Source organism: Notolabrus celidotus, chromosome 10 (genome assembly GCF_009762535.1).
Source record: "Notolabrus celidotus isolate fNotCel1 chromosome 10, fNotCel1.pri, whole genome shotgun sequence".
Taxonomy (NCBI): Eukaryota; Metazoa; Chordata; class Actinopteri; order Labriformes; family Labridae; genus Notolabrus; species Notolabrus celidotus.
This window is the reverse complement of record NC_048281.1, coordinates 30043750-30065528: the sequence shown is the minus strand read 5'-3', so window position 1 is coordinate 30065528 and position 21779 is coordinate 30043750. Positions and strand designations below refer to the sequence as shown.

The following is a 21779-nucleotide window of genomic DNA, read 5'->3' as shown; positions in this document are numbered from 1 at the left end:
AAGACGAGGGTGTTTGTTGGGTTTAGCAAAAGAATTTGGATTGGATTGGATTTTTTTAAGTTGTGTTTTTTGGGCATTTTCGCCTTTATTGGACAGGAAAGCTGGAGAGAGACAGGAAATGTTGGGGGTAGAGAGTTGGGGAAGACATGCAGCAAATGGTGGAGGCCAGCAGTCAAAGCTGAGACCACTGCAACAAAGACTATAGCCTCTGTATATGGGGCGTGCGCTTAGACTGCTAGGCCATAACTGTACCCCTTGAATGAGGTTTTTAGTGGTAAAAAACTTGGAGGATCATACTTATCATGCATCACAGGAGCTTCTTGTCAAAGGGCAGCGTTGCTTCACCGACTCGAGGGGTGAACAAGGGAGCGTTTTGATCTAGAATCTGACCACTAGATACACAAAATATTCCCATTTCTACACACTGAACCTTTAAGAAGACAGAAAGGCAAATGGACACGAGGTCATGGAGTGATCAGTGCATGAAGGCTAAATGTACCTCATTTGAGAGTGATATTGCAAAATATGCATACTTCAGTAAAGGAAAATATGTCTGACTGGCTTTATGAATGCACTTTTTCCATTGTTTTCCCCCCAGTTCTTTTTTTAAGTTGGTTTAAGTTTTAATTGGACTGATAGTGAAATTCTGTTGCCCAAAACTAACTCTGGATTTGGGCAACAGTGGTGGGCCGATCAAGAAAGCTTCAAAAAGGCTACTGAATATATTAACATGATAGTATTTTGCTGTCTATTTGAACTTTCTGGGCCAACACGTGTGATGTAGAATAGCTAAACTGACCTAGTGATGTTGTCATGATTTGGCCATTAACATCAAGATACAGAGCAATATTTTAAAGGCACAGTGGGGAGTTTTTATTGAACGATGAAAAAGTATCACTCATATACTGAAGCCTCTTCAGACAGAGATGACAGAGATAAGATTGGTTATTTCTTCAGACTGAGTTTGGGTCACATTTTCTGCAAAAGACGCTGAGTCATATTCAACACTCACCTGAAGTGTCTCTGTTCAGAGCTCTGCTGGTAAAGTTTGACAGTGAGAAGCGAGTTAGAGAGCATGAGGAGGTGTTTTTTCTTTGGATATTTTTCTTTGAAATAATGTTTTGTCCTCATGGCTGATACTGGAGCAGGATTAGGAAACAAACATACATATCCTGTTGAAGTTTTGTTTTAGACTGAGAAACTCTAAATAGGGCTTTGCTAGCTAAAAGAGCAAAATGTCTTTGAACAGAATGTCATGTTTATCTCAGCGTGTGAATGCTTAATTTCTCTTTGTGATTATTTTCACCCTCCAATCATCCCTGTGCTGAGCTAAGTTGTGAGAAATATACTGTTGGACTGTTGTAGCAGATCCTTTACACTTAATAACAGGCAACAATGACATGCTAAGAGAAACTGATCCTGAGTGCGATGCTAAATTGCGTTGAACTCTGTTATTGACCCTCCTCTCTCCTGTGGTTGCCCTCAGGGGGATGAAGACCTGCTGACAGTATACATAGGAGAGATCTTTCTGGAGTTCGTTAACATGCTGCCCGCCTTCCAGACCTACTGCCTGCAGCAGTCCACCGCGGTCAACATGCTGAACACGCTGGAGAAGGAGAAAGAACTGCTCAGGTACGCAGAGAACAAGGGTTCTTGTTTCTCTTTGCTTGTGTGATGGTGAACTTGTTCCAGGAGCTTCCTCCAGTTCTTGCCAAGGCTGCTCGGTATAATTCAAAATAGAAAAGACAGCGGCTTATAACTTATTCAGAAGAAGTTCTATTTCCAGACTAGAGCTGCAATGATTCATATTTTTAGACAGAACAGGAGCTCAGTCATGAGTCAGGCTGTTCTGTGATTCCCATTAATCAATTTGAAGAGTCTTCTGAAGACATGCCTTGGCTCGTTCTGTCCCCGGCTTAATTTACTCTTGTGTGTTCCCTCAGGATCTTCTTGGATGTTTCCCAAAATGACAACACGGCATTACGCCGCATGAACCTGCGCTCTTTCCTTATGGCACCCCTCCAGCGTGTGACCAAATACCCTCTTCTGTTGAGTCGCATCATTAAGGTTACTTCTGAATGTCACCCGGACTACTCGCGTCTCCGTGAGGCCAAGAGTCGGGTCGAGTCCCACCTGGAGCACATCAACATGAAGACAAAGCAGGAAGGGAACGGTGTCACGTGGTCACTGCGATCGTTCCGCCGGGACAGCCGTAAAAACCGGGAGGTCATCAACATAGAGATGAGAGAGGTGTCGATGAAGACTGTTGGCTGGGCGAGAGAAAACACCAGATTCGTCATGGAAGGACCTCTTCAGCTGTCCCAGCCGGCAGATGGTCAGTGGGTGAAGAAGGGAAGCAAGGCACTGAAGTTCCAAAACGTCCAGAGTCTCCTGATGGTGAGGACGCAGCGGGCCGGGGAAACCCCAGGACAGGGCAACGACACTGGGGCAAAGGTGGATCAAGTGGAGGGAGGGGCAGAGAGCATTCGAGACGGAGTTCTGGTTCTGATTAAGGACAAGAGCAGCGGGAAGTTCGCGGTGCTCAGAGAGCCCATCCGTTTAGGAAACTGTGTGGTGTCAACGGATCCGGAGAGCGAGGACACATTCGAGGTTCTTGACATTCGAAAGGAGTCGTTCGTTTTCCGTGCCTCGGACAAATCTCGCACCCAGCAGTGGTTCCATCAAGTTAAGAGATACGCTCGAGACTTGGGCACCTGGAGGAAAAGACGCAATGCTTTGCCCAACATCATGATCAACACAAACCAGGCTCGCTCCTGAGACTGACCAACCAACCCCTTCCACCTTTGTTACACTGTAAATAACCTGAATCCTTTGACTGCAAAAACAAACTGACAACAAGAAGCATTTCAGAGTGAAACCACTTGTTATGACTCATTAGATTTCAGTTAAAAAAAATCTCTCTCTCAGTCTCTTGGGGGTTATAGAGTGTAGAAAAGAAGTGGACGTAGCCACTGGGACATCATCCCTGTGTTTGGTGGCTTTTTGGCCGTCAGTGTTTCTGAACCAGGAGTGATGAGTTTTGGATGAGAGGGGAGATACACTTTGCGATGACTCAATCCTGATTGTCTGGTTGCCAAACCACAAAATATACCCTACTTAATCCTTGATATTCCTCTAAATGGAATCATACTTTACAAAATGAACATCATGTAGCATTAATAAAGACTAAGAGATAGAGATTCAGTCCATAAACGCAATAAGAAATGTTTACTGAGGGAATAAATCCACCTAGAAGAAGGGTCATTTTACTGTCTGGTTTTATAGCATCTGATGTTGCACTGTATCCAATGGAGGCGCCCCCTGCTGGCACTTAAAAAGAATGCAGGTTTCCAAGGCTTCACTTTGGAAACAAGAGGTCTACGTCCACTTCTTGTATACAGTCTATAGTAAGAGAAAGATATAGCACTTTTTTTCCTGCAAATGTCTAAGTGCGCCGTACTCTCTAATTAAATGACGTATGAAAATTTAAGCCGTTAACACTAAAAAAAGAGAAATCCTTGGACAACCAAAAATCCTGGGCTGTGCTCGTCAGCCTTGATTGTAAAGACTGTTTGCTCCTGGAGGAAGAGAGCTGTGTGTCTGATGAAAAGCATGACTGACCATGACTGCATAAAGAAAACTTGTAATGTCTTTTTTTTCCTACCAGACATTGGTTGGGGGGAGAACTTTTAATTTCACGGTATGAAAAGGTGAAGAAGTGGTTAAAAAGCTTTGTTCCTTGGTTTCTGTTTGTCGTCACTGCCCTCTCCTGTTGGCGTGCCGCCCTCTTCTGTACGTCGGCGGTAGGGCACCTTTTCACTGCCAGAGATGCAGTTGAGCAGAGCCTCTTTGACGGGCTCATCAGACCTCCTGTATCACTGTGTTTGACATTTCTAAATGAGAACTCACAAAACAGCAATAATCTCTGCCAGTTTCAACACGAGTAGCTACTATTTATGCATTTTATTTCCTTACATTCACATTTTGGCGTTCAGGTTTGTCCTGCTGTGGTCCACACTGTTACTGAGTTCATGTGGCAGATTTAACTTAAGTCTCAAATTTGTACTTGTTTGATGGAAAGTTGCTTCATCGTAAGAATACTGAGAGTATCTGTTTCAGCGAGGCGATGGAAGGATTGTTTTAAAGCAATGAAAGAGAGAAACTTTTGACGTCAGCACCATGATTAATATGTTAAAGAGGAAGTATTATGCTTTTTTAAAAGACTTTCAGTTGTCCCTTTGATAGCTTTGTCGTAGCTTTACATGACTTACAGCTCAGAAAATCCTTTACTTATCCCAGATTCGTGTCTTTGAAAAACCTCAATTCAGCTTCTGTCTGAATCGCTCATTTCAGGTACTGTCTCTTTAAGGCCCCCATCCCTCTTCCCAATATGGCCACAAGTTTCAGACCCCCAAATCTGACCTGAAAAGTTTAGACAGAGGCTGTTCTCGAAAAGGCATGCTACATACTACATATGAATGTAATAGGCAGTAGGTACAGCCTACTACATGCTGCATTTGAATTTAGTCTACAGCATGACTGTTCTGATGGATCTGTTCTTCAGGATGCTGGGTCAGACGTCACTGGATTTCCGGTTTCGGAAAGCAGAAGTAAACAACGGCCAAGCTGATAGAGAAACTGCTTCTTTAGCATCACTAATGATTTAAAAAGTTAAGAAGTGATTCATATGGAATTTAGTAGTTTTCACAGCTACTAAAACTGGGTGCCCCCTTAAAAACTGGTCCAATGCATACTGTGAAATTTTCCCAAATCAATACAACATCCGGTGGATTTTGCATACTGCAGATTTTGCACTTTTTCACATACTACATACTGAATTTGGGCCAAATCAGTACGTACTGCTAGTATAGTTGGCGGTTTCAAAAACAGCCTGAGACAGAAAAATCCCTGACAATGAAGAACAGAGCAGGATGTTTCTGTTTGTTTAGTATGACGTTTATTATGCTCTTTTTTAGGAGTATAATCAACCGGGATGTCACATTTTGAGCAAATTTCATGTCACTCTCACGTTGTTCTCTTGAGACTTTTTGAATGAACCATTGACAGTCTCACCCTGGGACAAATTCGACACAACTTAATCTCACAATCTGATACTTTGCCCATGTTTAGTACCTACAGCCAAAATGTTACCGTAGTATCTGTTTGTCAAAGATTGAAAAAGCATAATGCCACCTCTTTAAGTCAAACACAACAGTTTTCCCACTTTATGTTAAGTGTTAGGTTTTTCAACCTAGTTTCAGGACCTCATATGGAGTCACACTGACCAGGTAATGGGATAGCAAAGACTTATTTGTGTTGTCAGTTATTTTAATAACTGTATGGTCTTGAAAACGTCTGAAAATAGTACACAACAATGGCATTTGTAATTCCCAGCTAATGGAGAGTCTTTTTTTAGTCGTCTTCTCTAAATAAACAAATTACTAAATTTGTTTGGAGATTGGAAGAAGTAACAAATGTGAAAAATTCATACAAAAAGCAAATCATAATCATCACATTAGTTGACTTTTTGTCAGTAGACTAACTTATTAACAAATACCATAGTTTCTCTTTTACTGCTTCTGTAATTTCCCACCTTCAATCAATGAATTCAAATCAGAATCTAAGATGTTTGAAATAACATGAATGAATTAAATGCATAAATTAGATGAGATGACTCTGGCAGCTGGTGTTTCAACAGTTTAAGTGTAAAAAGGTAACCCGACTCTGGTTACTCAAACCGTCTTCAGAAAACCTTCCCAACCGTCCCGTCCAGACATGGTCCTTACTGTGTTATTATGTGGCCTAGTGATGAGCTGTTGTGCCTTGGTACTTGATTACTGTTATGCTTAAAGGTACTGAAATATTTGCAGACTGTCACAGTAGCATTTATCTCTGAGAAACAGACAAGCCTGCCCCCTGCTGGCACTTGATAGACATCATTTTACAGGCAATATAATTATTCCTCTGACGGTCTCTGGCTGCTGATCCTCTTTCTTATTTAAGTGTGTTTTTATTTATAAAGGCTTTATTTTATTTAATGCACTTTATTATGATTCAGTCATAGACCGCTTCAAGTATGACATGTTACGCTGTCTTGTTTTCAGCTGACTGAAGCTGATTTAAGCAGGTTCTGAAAACACTGTCATCAAACCAAATCTACTGTTGAAGACTGATGCTGTTTTGTATTTGCTTTGAAGTAGCACTAGAAACGGTAGCGAATCACTGTGTTTGGGAGGGCAGGGGTGCTCAGCCTCACACCAATACTCCTGTGCTGTCGGAAAACGCTGTTCCAGAATTAACATGTCTAAAAAATCAAAACCTGCCGGGTTGAAAACAGATTCTTTTGTTTTCCTTATTTGCATTTTGAAAGACCTGATGTATTATTTCCCCAATGTAATATATTGTTAATTATATTAAAAGATTTTAAACACACTGGTGCTTGTTTGTGTTTTATGCAACAGGCCTGCACAATGAGAGGAAATGTGTGATGTGCAACTACATTTTAAGATATTGCACAGATACAAAGTGCATAAATAAATATGGAATAATGCATTTTAGCTATAACTCAGCTCCCATATTTATCTGATGTTCTTTGTGTTTTACATAATAACTGTTTGAAAAATGTCCCTGCAAAAGAAGTCATTTTAAAAAGCATTTCTTTCACAGCTAAATTGTCACCAAGAAATCAGATGTTAACTGATAGCAGCTGTATTTTCATCTGACTGAATAAAAAAGGATGAGCATGCCTGTTCAAAGGCTTCTACGACTGAGTATTAGGACCACTTTATAGAGGAAAATAATGAGATTTAGAGATTAAAGTAATACATTTACAAGAATAAAGCCTTATTTTTAAGACAATAAAGTCAAAATACACTTGTATGTATTTATTTTAATTATTTGAAACACTGTAGATTAATACCAAAACTATGAAAGAACACATATGGAATTATTTAATTATTAAAAAAGTGTTAAACAAAACAGAACATGTTTTATATTTTAGATTCTGTAAAGTAGCCCCCTTTTTCCTTCATGACAGCTTTACACACTCTTGGTATTCTCTCAGTCTGCTTCATGAAGTGGTCTCCTGGAATGGTTTCTAAATAACATGAGCCTTGTCAAGAGTTCATTTGTAGAATGACTTGCCTTCTTAATGTGTTTGAGACCATCAGTTGTGTTGTTCAGAGGTAGGGTTAGCACACAATGGATAGCCCTGTTTGACTACTGTTGTAATCCAGATTATGGCAAAACCAGATTATTTCATAGTTTTGATGTCTTCAGTATTTATCTACAATGTTGGAAATAATTAAAATAAATAAAAACCATTGAATGAGAAGGTGTGTCCAAACTTTTGACTGGTAGTGTATATGTTGTCTTAAAGGGACAGGTCATAAGAGCAGCCTGCAGCCGCCTGGACTGAAACAGCACGGTTCCCACTCTTCTCCAGAGGTTATTTTCCAGGACATTCCCAGCCTGCAGGGAAAGTTGTGAGGCACAGACCCCCGAGCTCTCGACTCTGCTGGTCACTCTTTAACTTAAATATAGGACTCTTTGAATCAAAAGAGCACTCTACAAGGTTAATTTACCATAAAACATAAACAATATAACCCCGTTTTCTGTGAATGCATGATTATGACCAAATGAGGGAGAAAAGACATGGAAAAAGTCACGCAACCGGACCGGTTTGTGTCGCTGTCTTTTCCAGCACAGCGTGCATTCAGCTTTCAATGAATAGGGATGTGTTATTTTAATTGTTCCAGATCATACGCAGTCATGTTGGAATAATTTTCCAGGACATTTTACTTTTTCTCCCATTTTCCAGGAGTTTTCCGGTACTGGAAAACTGGTCAACTGTTTTCCAGGACACGTGGGAACCCTGAACAGGGAATGTGGAGCATTTTGTGAAATTATATTTAACCTATGTTTCATAAATAACTCAATACCTAATGTTTAGGCGCATCAGCACAACAGAATCAGGCTAATAGGCAACCTGTGCTCACTTCTGCAGCCGCTGTTTGTCCTCAGCTGTTCAACACAACTTCACAACTTAATTTTAGTGAAGGCTGCCGTTGGCTACTCTTCTTATTTCACCCTATATGTTGTTTCAGCCTACATATAGATGAACCACAGCCTGTAATTATGACTTAATTTTCATAAAATTACGAGATAAGACTGACTTTAATCTCGTAAATGGATTTTTACCCTTTAAATTTACAACTTTAATTGTAAATTTGTAAAATTGAACCTGGGGCGACAAGGCTTACTCCATTGCTGCCCCCGCCCTCTGGAACTCCCTCCCCAAACACATAAGCAACTCCACTGACCTACAAACTTTCAAATCTCACCTCAAAACACACTTTTTCAGAACTGCTTTTAACTGTTAATGTTTTTATATCCACTGTGTTTCTATTTTGTTTTTTATTCTGCCTTTTATTGTGTGCTATTTGTGAAGTGTCTGAGTTTTTTGAAAAGCACTATATAAATAAAATGTATTATTATTAAATGTATTTGATTATTATTCCCATAAATGTATGAGAAAAAAACTATTTCATTTGCATTCTCTCACTAACCCATTCTCATATTTATATATACTTTTAATCCTTAATGTGGCTCTAATCCTCTGTCTTAGGCTTCCTTCCACTAGATGAAATATAATGCTATGTGAGAAAGCATAACTTGTTTAATTAAAAATACTTTTATTTTGATAAATCCAGATTGTTGAGTGTTTATTACAAATGCTCACACTGATAACAATGAAACTGGGATTTATTTTGCAGCCTTTTTGTCCAATATGAAAAACTTAAAGCCTGACAAAGCTGGAAATGCAGAATGTAGAAATATATTTACATTAAATGAAACATTTTAAGTGATTAAGTGATTCATCATTACACAGTCGAAGTTGAATACACATCACTGCAGGAAAACAAAAGCACAACGTGGCAAAAAGAGTGAACAGGAATCATTTCTAGAAAATACAATCCTGCTTCGCTACGACACTGAAGCAAACGAACATCAACGGTTCTGAAGTGGAAAAGAAAAAACAGTGAGCACAACACATGCAGGGCACGACATGACATTCTGAATTCTCTTGTGGATTTCCAGAGAAAGCTTCATAGCACAACAAAAACAATGAAATCATCAGACATTTTCATTGGCACTGTTCAGCAAGAGTTCCTTGATGTAGGAAGAATTACAAAAGAAGGATGTAACGAATCACAGAGTAGCTTCAGCTTCACATCGTGTGCAGTGCATCTTAGTCATTTCTTTGGCTGTGCCTCATCCTGGAGCCTCATGTATGAAAAGTAGGTGCTAATGATCCAAACCTAAGCTTGTGTATCAAAGTCAGAAATGATTGAAGTGTAATGATAGTGCTGTGATATGTAAACAAAGAAAAAAGGCTGTTGTCTTTTAGACTTTTAGATTTCTGATTAAATCACAGGATGTTGCATCAAATAAGGCTCCTGGATTTCTGCCTGGATGCATAATCAGGAATTCAGAGTTTGAAAGATAAACAACCAAACTTTAACTCAAGACTTAAACACTGTTTGTTTGTTTGTTTGTTTCTGCAACACAAACATCCACAAAAGAAAGCTCTGCATGGCAGGAGCACTCACATTTGAGGGCTCCCTGTGTGTGTCAGACAATTTGAACATCAATACACTGTGAGAGTGAGTCCAATTGCAAGTTAAATGTTGCAAAGTCAACTCACTGAATCATTAACACATGAATACAGAAACAGGAACACAGATTTCAAAAAGAACGGCAACAAACTGAACCTTCGATGTTAACTATCCAAACAACGATGCCAAACCGGGTCATCGTCTCCTCCACCCGTCTGACAGACTGCCATTCATCAAAGCCCTTCTCATGCATGCCTTTTGCACAAACACACTCATACACACACACTCACTCACTCACACACACAGTCTGTCCTCAGCTGCTGGGGCCTCAGGTGCAGACCTGGGTCTTGCCTTCCAGGTAGGTTAAAGGGGCAGCAGCCGTGGAGACATCCCAGCCTGGGGGGGGCAGGGGGGGGGCTACAGCATCCTCCTCCTCCGTCTCCCACAGCCAGTCGACGACTAAGTGCTCTATTTCTCCACAGCAGACTCCGCCTCTTTGGCCAGCCCGCGGATAGACAGGTCATACACCACCTCCTCGATTTTCTTCACGTCGTACTTGAGGCCGTCGTAGCGTTTCCGCAGAGGGTCGTTCTTCAGGTTCAACAGGCGGAAACCAGAGTCCAGGTCGTTGATGAAGTTGGAGATGCGGAGCGGCCGGGTGTAGTCTCCGGCGGTGACGCTGTTCACCGCCAACCGCGACTGAAGAGAGAAATAACAAACTTACATTATATGTTGATGTCTCATATCCTATACAAGCTTTAATGATGCACACTGAGACGTCTGAGGCAGAAATGCAAAAGAAAAAATATCAAATATCACTGACTTCATCCTGAGTGAGTTTAATAACTTCAACTTTTATAAATTATTTGTGTGTATGTATGTGTGTATATGCATGTGTGTAAATGTATGTATTTTCATTTATTTATTTTATTACTTCTCTTCATTTATTTTGTCATTTAAATTTATTTTTCAACTAAAATTTTCTTCATGTGTTTTCTATTAATTTATGTATCTGTTTATTCTATTCATTTTATTTCTAATATTATCAGTTATATTTCATTTCACATGTCTGAGCCCTTGTTTGATTGTATTTGTTTTGTCTTGTTGGTACATTTAAAAAGTTCCAAATAAAATATTTAAAATAATAATAACTTGAACAAATACAAAGTCAAGAATTTTCTATTAAATTGCAATTAAGCCTTTTTATTCCAAATTACTTTGTGACTTATTTTCAGGTTTTAGTTTTCTCCATGAACTTGATTAAAAATTCTCAGAGCTCAATATGACTTATGCCAACTGATATTTTGTCAGAAAAACAGTCTGGGACTCAAAGATATTGAAAATACAATGACAGGAGAAATTCTGAGATCTGCAAAGTTGGGACAAGGGAATATTCTGCTCTATAAATCACTAATTTAGTAATAAAAACATTATTAAAATGCAAAAAAACTCCAATAAATTTCATTTGAATTGATAAACTTGCTGTTTTAACACTAACTGTCCCCAATGAAATATAAGCATGCCTATACATGAAACATGACCCTCAGTTACCTTAATTAATGCAGCTGAAATTAAACTATCCCCACATGCTGCAGTCCTTTATATAAGCATTATTACAGGTTACGGTTTGTCAGTGTAAACATGTGAACAGGTGTCACTGTTTTGGATTTACAAATATTTTAAAATGTCTTTCTTAAAATATAAGCAGCCTTGGGGGGAACCTTTTTCAGCCATTTAATTAAACCTTAATGTGGTTTCACAGTGATGACAACACACTCACCAGTTCACTCGCCATGATCAGCACACCTGCCAGGTAGTCCTCTACATCCAGGTGAAAGCCTTTCTCTCGCACCACCTCAACTGTGGGGAGAAGAGGGCGAAGAAAAAGAAGTTTAAAGAAGTTTTTCTCAGTAGAAGTTAAACTCTGAACACATAAACTGATACCTACTGCCAAGTATCTGAGCCACTTCCTCCCGGGTCACCAGAGCTTCACTCTCCAGGTAGACAACAAAGGCGGCTAAGAAAGCCAAGCGCTGCAGGACAAACCGCCAGTGTTCATGGAACCTGAAGCAGACCAGAGGAAGAGGAGTTTAACATTTATTTCACCAGGATGTGTAGACTCTGTTTTCCAAGAAGGTTAAGGGGGACTTCATAAAAAACAAACAATATAGCAGACATTTTTTTCTACAGTTTTGTACTCAATTAGAATTTCTGAACAAAAAGCTTACTCCATGAGTGACTTGAGATGTACAGTAGCTCCTACCTGTAATACTGCTCCACAGGAAACTTAGTTTTGAGGTCTGCTAGTTGTGTCCTCACGGTGCAGAACAGCTCCCGCGCCTTTGCACATTTACCCGGAACTAATAGAAGCAAAAGGGTGAAAAAGAATACGTTTTAAAGCATAAATATGACAAGTCAAACTTAATTCAGTACCAGACAAGCTTGTGCACAATATTTCCCACTCACTTTCTTTGAACCCAGATGGCTGGTGAACACTTTGGAGAACTGTTAGTATTTCTCTGGCAGTCTGCTCCAGAGTCTGGACCACTTTACGGATATCCTGAGGGGAAAAAAAGCACATTTAAAATTAATGTTTTCTTAATGTGAAATAACATCTTTTTCATACTCCTGCAAAATATAAATAAAACATAATCTTAAATTTACAAAACTACTACTAAGTCTGTTCTCCTAAATGCTGCTAATTACTAAGATGTGCTTCATTCCCAGCACTTTTGTACATAGATAATTCTAACTATTCTGCACTCCTATATATACTTCAGTATTATTTTATTCTATTTGATCTTTATTTGATCTTATTCGTATTTATATCTCATGTTATTCCTTCTTCTATTAATATTTTGACTTTCTTATATACTGTTTATAAGAGCTCTGTAATGACCGAATTTCCCTCCTCAGGATAAAGAACGAACATCTGATTCCAATTCGCTTTAAAGCTCCTGTGAGGAGTTCCACAATGGACATGAAACAGACAGAAATTTGTGATTTTATGATCTACAAGCGCAAACCAGACCTCTAATATAAAAACTGATTATCTTTATAGCTACTCTAACGCCTTGAACATCTGTCGTGGGGTATACGTTAGACAAAGTAATTAAAAGCACTGGAGAAACAGCTTAAATTTACATTTTTCAAGGCAAAGATCATTATTAGTTGATATGTTGATTTAGAGAAAGCAGGTTGAGAATTTTTTTGGTAATTAAAAAAACTTTACACATGTTTAATTTTAACGGAGGTGGAAGGTATGGAATTGGCCACAGGGGGCGCCAAAATCACCACAATGCAAAAGTTCCTTATAGGAGCTTTAAGTAACACCAATCATGATATATGTTGGAGGAGACATGTTAAGAACATTTCATAAATTATGGACTAGTTGGTGGAATAAAATCGAGTATGATAGGAATTTAATAGTGTGTGCACGTGACAATGTGCCATGTTATCTTCAGGCGCGTGGAACAAATGGAGCAGAGTAATAAACATATTCAAAGAAAAGTGAGCAGACATTAATGCATCCTGATAAACCTGATTAAATAGATGCAAATATCCTTTTTAGTGATTCGTGGCTCTGCTGCTTTATAATCTTCACTCATATCATTAAAACGAATTAATGGTGTCATTATTCTATTGTTGAGGAGGTGCTGGTTAGCTGCATGCTAACAGTCCCTGTAAGCTAACAGTGATAGCAGCTCTGCAGCTGTGAGGCGGGACCTCCATTCATACCTCTCTGACGTCCTGGTCCGCGCTCAGGAAGCCCTGGATGTAACTGAACATTTCGGTGACTGACATTTCTCCTGTGAGTCAAACTGTCCGGATGATGCCGAGGATGATGAAGATGATGAACTCGTCTCTGCCGCTAAATCATGAAAACATCAACGTGCACGAGAACCGTCAGCTCCGCCTCTCCACTAGAACACGGCGCGGGGAGATGACGTCATTGCTTAGACGTCAATGTACTGATATTTTATAGTCTCTAAAATGTATAAACAACAACAAAAAGAACACACACACTTTGGATTTAATACAAGATTTATTTAAAGAATAAATAATAAATATTCATCTTATTTCACTGTTTATTAGTTTTATTTTTTAAATCTTTTTTTTATTCTCATCATTATTATTTCATCAATATTAATTTCGTGTCTGATAAAGCTCTGTAATTTTTTGGGATTTTCTTTAAATGCATTGTAATATGTATAATTAGACGTATGCAAGTGTCCTATAATATATATGTAATGTTAACCAACGCCTTCAATAAATGTTTCTTTAAAAAAAAAATACATATGAAGAGTTCATTTGCAAAAACAGTTAACCCACTTTTGAAAAATAAAAAAATGTTTCAAAAAACATATTTTCCTAATACTAGCTATTGGTATGATCAATCAACTAAGTTTGGGTTGTTTTGACTATGCACACAGGAGCAGGTGCATCTGCATCGTACGACTGTTTCTACGAATTATAATAAGATAGACTGAACCACAATTTCCATATATCTTTAAAGAGCTGTTTGCACTGTTCCTTTAGTTTGTTATCACTATAACAAATCAGAAGTACAATTTTACAACATATACTTTCCGACTATGTAACAATTTTAATTCCCTTTTTATTCATAAAATCAAAATAATGAAATTAATTTCTAATATTTCGTTTACTGATCCATTTCAAAGGCCATTGTGCTTTTTTTCCCCCATCTCAACACATATTGTGCATTACCTGATTCACCCTGATGATGGAGGCAAAACAGAACACTGAAACGTGTTACCTTCAAATGCTGCTCGAATTTTTTTCCCATAACACAGCAGCTCAGTATGAGGCCTACTGCAAGGATAACATAACTTTTGATAACAGATTTTGAAAAGATATATAGAAATAATAGCAGATTGTTTCTATAGTTTTTTACATTGGGAGGATATATCTCTTCTTTGTTAGTTTTATTGGCAAACTTCCAGTGATTGTCACCAAACACAAACACTTTTATTCTTACTAGTGCAGTATGCTATTAATTTGCTCAGGTGTAGTTTTTTAATAATTTCTGATTAATTGTTGAAGCATTTAATAAGGGTTAATTAAGTATCAATAGTTTACCAAAGTAATTCTAAGTAGGCTCCTTGTTTTTGAGTACATGTTTTAAAATCAGTCAGTATTATTTTACTTGAGTGCTTTTTATCCATTTTTATTGCCCAACATTTCAAGTGGGGAATTAAAAAAAATTAGAATAAAATGACAAACTTTGAGTACAAAATACATTCAATAAGTAAAAATGCTTGTAAGTATAATTGTATCAGTATCTTAATGGAGTTGCAATTACAGTAGGCCGAAATGTTGTCCCATAATTTGGACTTAGAATCCATAGTTTGTCATTTTTGGTGTGTAATTTCTTTTTTAGAATTAAATTGAAACTTCCACTGTCTCTGGCTCTGGTTCATTACAACTGTAGTTCTCAGATTTCCGACGGCCCCTGAAGGCACCACCTCAGAGCGCAGGGAATCAGTCAGTCAGCCGCCTGTTGCTCGAACAAGTCAACCAGACTGTTCGCTGCAGGTCAGGAGGTACGAGCCCGACCTGTATAAGCTGTCTGCCCGTTCAGATAACTGCCTGGTCGTTTCTATGACTTGTTTAGTGTCAACATTGGACTTAAAAACAATGAAGCTGACTGCTGACCAGCCGAAACAGTGAGATGGAGAAAACCTTTGCAGAAGATGACTGTGTGGATTCAGGAGCTGAGACCGGAGGGTGAGTGGAGCAGGAGTTACACTGAAATGTGACTGATTAGAAATACCGACATCAATGTGTCAGGAAAGTTTGGATACTTTTTGAAACATTAGACTTTTGAAAACAGCAGTATTTGCATTGTCATAAATAATGCATGCTTTATTAAACATTAGGAGTATATTTAGGCTCATTTAAACAACTTTTGATTTAATTATTATTTTATTATACAGAAAAAAACAAACCAAGCGTAAAAAAGTAACTCCTGAATATGTGCCGAATTACAGCAAGTGTTAATTCACAGGGATAGATCATGCAACTAGAGGTGCACCTTGTCTAATTAGAAAGACAGAATTAAAATAGACTTCTTTCATATGAGGTTTGGTGTTATCTGTTTGAAACGTTAAGGAGCAAATCAAAACAGACAGCAAACTGTGATGTAATCAACCCATGTTGCACTTACATCAATTTGTAAAAGTATAAGATTGAGTATAAGGTTAATCTTTATAATGTCTGATGAGGACATAAGGAGAAGTGTGATCCTAATTATTCACTGGAGAGTTAATTTTGATCACGTATCCTAATGAGAGTACAGCCACACTAAAGAATGAGCTGAATTCATGAATGTTTAGACATCAGAGAGTTCATTGACTGGATTGTTCTCTCTGTTTTCAGCCATTAGACAAAAATGAGCCTCAGTTTCTCCTCTGGTATGTTACTGCTAGATGTTGTGGTGTAGTAGAGAAGGAGTGTCTGTGTCAGTCAGTGTTTTAGTGATACACCTTTATCCCTTTACAATAACATCATCCAGGCTCGGGCTCATCTTGCATATTAGCCATGAAAATCTGGTTGGCCACAAGGTTTACGATAACTTAGACACGATCATTTTTAAATTCTCTATGACTAATCAGAAAAATACACAGATTTAAGGATATTGATAACTCACTCTTGTGCAGTTCCTGTTTATTTTCTCGTGTCTGTGTGAATTATCATGGAATAATGAGAAGTCTCTGAGCTCAGGTGTACATAAAGCACAAATCTAACATTTATGGAAACAACAATAACAGGATAATCATTCATTTTACTTGTTCCAATTGCCCTGTGACTAAACACATTTCATGCAGTATAGTGCAAAATCAAGTTTGAAGTATTTAAGTTTTGTTCATGTCAGTATGAAAGTTTGCATATTAAGTTTTCCAGCTCACACCAGCCTCTAATTTTGTTTAAGAGACCCCTTGTGACATTTTCCAGGTTAAAAGAAAAGTAGTATCGACAGTTTTTTCTTAAGATTAGGATTCTATGTTTGGAAAAACAGTGCTCACTTAATGACTAAATGTGAAGGAGCCAGATTCAGCCTAGAGGCTCATCTTCATCTCTTACCCATGGCCAGATTGGTGTTAAATGTTATCAACAAGAACAAAATAAAGGGTAAAAGGCTGAAAAATAACATCAAAAGCACACTTGTAAATGTAAGATTTATGTACGGTATATGAAAAGCAACTTATTGAAATGCAATGTGTCAGTTTTATAAAAGTGTGTGACTGGTAATAGAGAGGAAATAACAAAACATAAAGCTTGTATTGGCCTTTTCACCCTAAACTGTGAAAGTAATCTGAGCTGTGTGTCAGTTCTCTGTTGTTAGAGTCACCTGCAACCATGCTATTTCATGAGGCGTGAACTGGAACCAAACAGCATCATGTGTGTGAGAGAGTGTGTGTGTGTGTGTGTGTGTGTGTGTGTGTGTGTGTGTGTGTGTGTGTGTGTGTGTGTGTGTGTGTGTGTGTGTGTCATGGGAAAAGCAGCACAGACCCCTGTCAAAAATACCACTGTAAGCTGATAACCAGAGAACCACCGCCTCCGTCAGGTCACATCCTCCACCTCTTCTGCCTCACTCCACTTCCTCCTCTGCTCCCACATCCACTGTTTTCACTCGTTCTGCAGACTCTCCCTGCTATCGTGTCTCCTTCAATCACAATTCATGTGAAATTGTCTTAAACCCAAGAGAGTGCATCATTTATCTCTTCTGATGATTTTAAGGTATTTTAGTTTCGGCTTGAACTAACAGGATACAAGGTGGGAGAGAGGAGGGAGTGACATGGACCAAATCATGCCGGGACTGGAAGTCAAGCCTCTGTACATGGGGCACCTGTGCTACCAACCGAGTTAGACCAGCCATGGTCTCTTGATTTTATAACATTAAGAGGCATCAGTTGAGATTCCAGTCTGTTTCATAACCAGTCATAAACAAATGTGTAATACTGTGAGTGTAACTGTAATGAACATTCAGTTTTCTTGATGATGAACATCTTGAGGTTGTGTGAATAACAACTGCAGGTGGAAGTAACACAGATATATTGAGGTCTTTCAAAGGATTGATGGGGCCAGGTTATATGGACTTTGCCACTGGTGAGTGGCATGTGTGAAAGTGAATATCCAGATCTGTTCACACCGACTTTGCATCCATTTTTTCCTCCCAGTTAATGTTGGCAAGAGTCGGGGTTAGGATGTGATGATGTTGTTCATGTTGAGCACTTCTGCTGCTTTGTGGTGCAGGCAGCATCACCCCCATCTATTGTTTACTGCAACCTTACGCTGTGTAAAGCGATCTGGGATTCCTAGCGGCTTGAGCCGAGCTATAGATGCAACATTTTGAGAGTCGAAATCATCCATACATAGAAAACTGTGATATGCTGATCGGTACATAAACCTTGTGGGGTGCTGGCTTGTTTGAGAAGACTCAAACAGCAGCAGAAGTGGGCGGCATGTCTTTCACCAAGTTGGTTGCTTGTCAATGGGACCGCAGCCTTATTCTCTTTCCTGCTTCCTGTAGTTGTCTGTATTATATGAAGAGATGTTTTGATGGATGTTGTCACCGTTACAGATGGCTCCTCCTCCTGCATCGCCTACGCAGCCCAGAGTAATAGTGCATCAGATACATTAGTCTCCTGCTGTGAGGTGCATATGTGAAAGGCAGTTCCTGGGAATATCCAGGCTTGAATATGGAATTATTATAAGATTTAAAAAATGTCAGGAGATCATGTGTAGGGGATTCAGCATTGTGTTTCAGTTTGGGAAACTGTGGTTCAAGTTCCATCTAAACATCAGTCATAATCCTTTTCTGTGACCTGTGACCTGACCGTAATGAGAGTGAAGGTGGTAGACCATAAAATGCGTATGAGTCATAACTATGTGGATTTATCTCTCTCTCTCTCTCGTCTTCCTCTCTCTGTTTTCTTCCAAACATCTCCAACCCAATCAAGTACAAAACAAGTGAGTCTGTTAAAGTGAAACGAGCTCCTCAAAGTGACTGGAGCACCCATCAGGTCGCTCTGCAGTCCCACTCTGTGTTCATAACCAGGCTGCTGTCTGTCTTCGCTTCTCTGTCTGTTTATTGTCTTTGGACGGAGATGAAGCGAGGCAGCGAGGCCAGACTGGGAACGCCAGACGAGATGCTAACCGGCGCTGTGAGAGGAGTCCTGCCAAATACACACACATCCATAGGGAGCCATTAAAACAGACCTGCAGCAGCCTCCACCTCTCCTCTATAGAGTCATAAACCTGAAAAAGAGAAAGTTTTCTCGTTTGTTTCCACAGTTTGTCATTTCTCTCTCTGCAAGCAGGGACAAATAAGTTTCACTCTGTGTAACCTTCCTGTCGTTTATAACCTGCTCTGTGTATATGTCTTGCTTTTCACTCTCTAAGCCAGTGGTGTCCAAACTTTTTTCAAAGAGGGCCACATATGATGTTGTCAGAATAACTCAGGGCCAGTGGCTCCTACTGAGACTTTAGAATCATAAGTTTTCTATCAAATCTCTATTTAATAACAATTATTTAAATTTTTTTCTCAATAAAACAGTAACTAGGAAGTCCTCAGTTCTCCATAAGCCACATAAACATTAGCAAACATTATCTTCTTCAGGAGGAAAATGGTCGGGCAATGTGGGAAAAATATTGTATAATTATTTTCCTATGGCAGGATCATGATCTGGATTTCACCTCACTTCTTTTTCATGTTGTTTTTAAGACTTTTCTGACCAGCAGACAACAATTTAAGAACTAAATAATTATTTTCCTGAGTTCTGAACATTTTTTATTCACCAAATTTTGCCTTTTCTGCACAATTTCATAATTCTGATCCCGTCTTGTGTCCTCTTTTGTGTCAAGAACATTTTCACGTCATGATAAAAACATTAATTTGAAAACCTGTCAACTTTAAGAGTTCTTGTGTTTCTTCTTTATTGCCGTCTTGCAGAGTTCCAAGTGCTTTGGCTTTATACAAGTAGTCCATATGAAGCTTTTTGAGACGTTTCTGGATTGACTTTGGTTTTGTTTGTGCGCTTGAAAGAAACTGCAAATGTACAGATAATATCTGTGCTATAATAAACACATTTTAAGATGGAAGCTTGGGGCCATCAATAAATGGACCTTGGGCCGCAATTGGCCCCCGGGCCGTACTTTGGACACCCCTGCTCTAAGCCATGCTTTCCCCTCTGCTGTTCCCCATCACCTTGCTCTGATCGCCTGCTTCTTCCTATCCTCCCGTCCATTCCTGTCTAATGCCCGTTAGTTAGATTAATAACGTCCTGCTGCAGGAAGCAGACTCGCTCCTCTGCTTCCTGCAGTCCTGCAGCTCCAGAGGCCTTATTAGTTTAGAGACAGGAGGGTTTGTGAGGAGGAACAGTGTTCTCTGGCTGTCAGCTGACTCCTGAGGGACTAATAACCTCAGGTGATGTAGTACACTCTATAAAGCTGAGGTTTTCACAGACGGCTCATGGAAATATAGCATGTGTAGGATGCAGACTTGTCGTGTGTGGACATATATGAGCCTCTTGTTTGTTCACAGATATTTGTGTAATTGAGGAAATCTAATTCTGATTGTCAGAGCTCACCGATGGGAGCTTTAGATTAGACACGATCACACGACACATTTCCTGAATGGGAATTTTTGTACGAATGTAGCAGCGCTGGGAAAGAAGGATCTTTTCCTTTAAAGGTTAGTTTGACTTGATTTGATTATTATTTAATATGACCTAATCTAACCAGAAGAAAGTCATTGAGATTAAAGATCTCTTCTCAAGAGAGTCCTGGCTGAGACAGCACAGATCACAAGAGCATCAAAGAGCAGCTGTACGTACAAACATGATAAAAGAGGTGATTATATCAGGCAGAATATCTACGGTCAGATGTGTCAGCCTCCAAGTCATTCAATAACTTCTTTAAACCATCCAACGAGAGCTGATTCTTGAGTTTCAGCTCTTTTTGTGATTTGTTTCAGTTACAGGGAGCAGAAAACTGAAAAGCCCTTTTATTCTAATCTCAGTCTTGACATTTGGAACAGGCAGTAAGAGAAGTTCCTGGGACTGAAGATTAAAAGTTCCTGTACTGTTCTGTCTGATGTAGGTTAGAAGATATGAAGCTAATAACCTCCTGGCGGTACTTGATGTAAATGTCCTTCATTTAAAAATGTATTTGCTTACGTTCCTTCATAATGCTTCAAAAGAAAGAAGTTAAGAATCACTGATTGAATTCTTTTTTGGCTGATTCTGATTTTGGCCACTGAAGGTTCTCTTTCTTTTTTCTCAAGTATCTTTTTATTGAGCAATTATGTTACATACATTCCAGATATACTGTCAGGTCTCATTTATAACTTTTGGTTAAATGATTCTTTGATTTTACAAGTGTTTTTGTTGTACATCAAAACAAATGAGAATCTGATACTGATTCTAGAATTACTGATAAAAGTATGAACATTAAATTAAATTAAATCAAATTATGTTATATTATATTAAATTATATTAACTTATATCAACTTGTATTATATTATATTACATAATATAAAACTATGTTATATTACATTATATTATATTATATTATATTATATTATATTATATTTATTATATTATATTATATTATATTACATTATATTATATTATATTATATTATATTATATTATATTATATTATATTATATTTACTATATTATATTTATTATATGATAATATATTGTAGAACAATAACAAGATAAATAAGACCAAATATAAATAAATAAATGACTAAAAGACAAATAAATGAATCAGTTAAAATTAAAAAAAATTAAAAAACAATAAATAAAAAACACCTGAGTTTTCTAAGGGCTCTCTTTCTTGAAGGAACTATATTGGGCAGTGAAAACAAACACTTTTTGTAACCTTTATCCTCTCATGTAACTTCAGATTCATTAGAATTAAGGAGGGAGAGTGTTTGAGAGGTCATATGCACAAGCTGTGTGGGTGCAAAACAAAACCTGATCATTTGATCATGAAGTCTGATGCAGCTCTTTATAAATCTGTGTTGTCAGTGAAGTGTAAGAAGCACCCTGCAGTCTGGAGTCTGTGATCTGAGTGACACACAGGGTGACAGCTGTCTCATAAGAACAAGTCCTCCACTGGTTCAGAGCGTT

The 21779-nt window shown here is 38.5% G+C and overlaps 3 protein-coding genes across 6 annotated transcripts in view; 2 read left to right on the top strand and 1 right to left on the bottom strand.

Moving 5' to 3' along the window:
- Positions 1-6432, top strand: part of si:dkey-91i10.2 (uncharacterized protein LOC555224 homolog) — a 105382-nt gene extending 98950 nt beyond the window's left edge. For all 3 annotated transcript variants that reach the window (XM_034693178.1, XM_034693180.1, XM_034693179.1), the window contains 2 exons: positions 1487-1632; positions 1944-6432. In XM_034693178.1, coding sequence (XP_034549069.1) covers positions 1487-1632; positions 1944-2778 — 981 coding nt within the window. In that variant the 3' untranslated portion in view covers positions 2779-6432. The remainder of the gene's footprint in view (positions 1-1486; positions 1633-1943) is intronic.
- Positions 6433-8706: 2274 nt separating this feature from the next.
- On the bottom strand, positions 8707-13565 carry tsn (translin). The gene is made up of 6 exons (XM_034693767.1): positions 13356-13565; positions 12084-12177; positions 11881-11977; positions 11566-11681; positions 11398-11477; positions 8707-10316 (listed from the first exon to the last, which is right to left on the bottom strand). Exons 1-6 carry the CDS (start codon positions 13419-13421, stop codon positions 10086-10088), a joined length of 684 nt encoding a protein of 227 aa, XP_034549658.1. The 5' UTR covers positions 13422-13565; the 3' UTR covers positions 8707-10085.
- A 1565-nt stretch (positions 13566-15130) lies between these two features.
- LOC117820288 (protein FAM124A) overlaps positions 15131-21779 on the top strand; it is a 42934-nt gene continuing 36285 nt past the window's right edge. For both annotated transcript variants that reach the window (XM_034694012.1, XM_034694011.1), the window contains exon 1: positions 15131-15365. In XM_034694012.1, the coding sequence (XP_034549903.1) occupies positions 15310-15365 (56 nt within the window). In that variant the 5' untranslated portion in view covers positions 15131-15309. The remainder of the gene's footprint in view (positions 15366-21779) is intronic.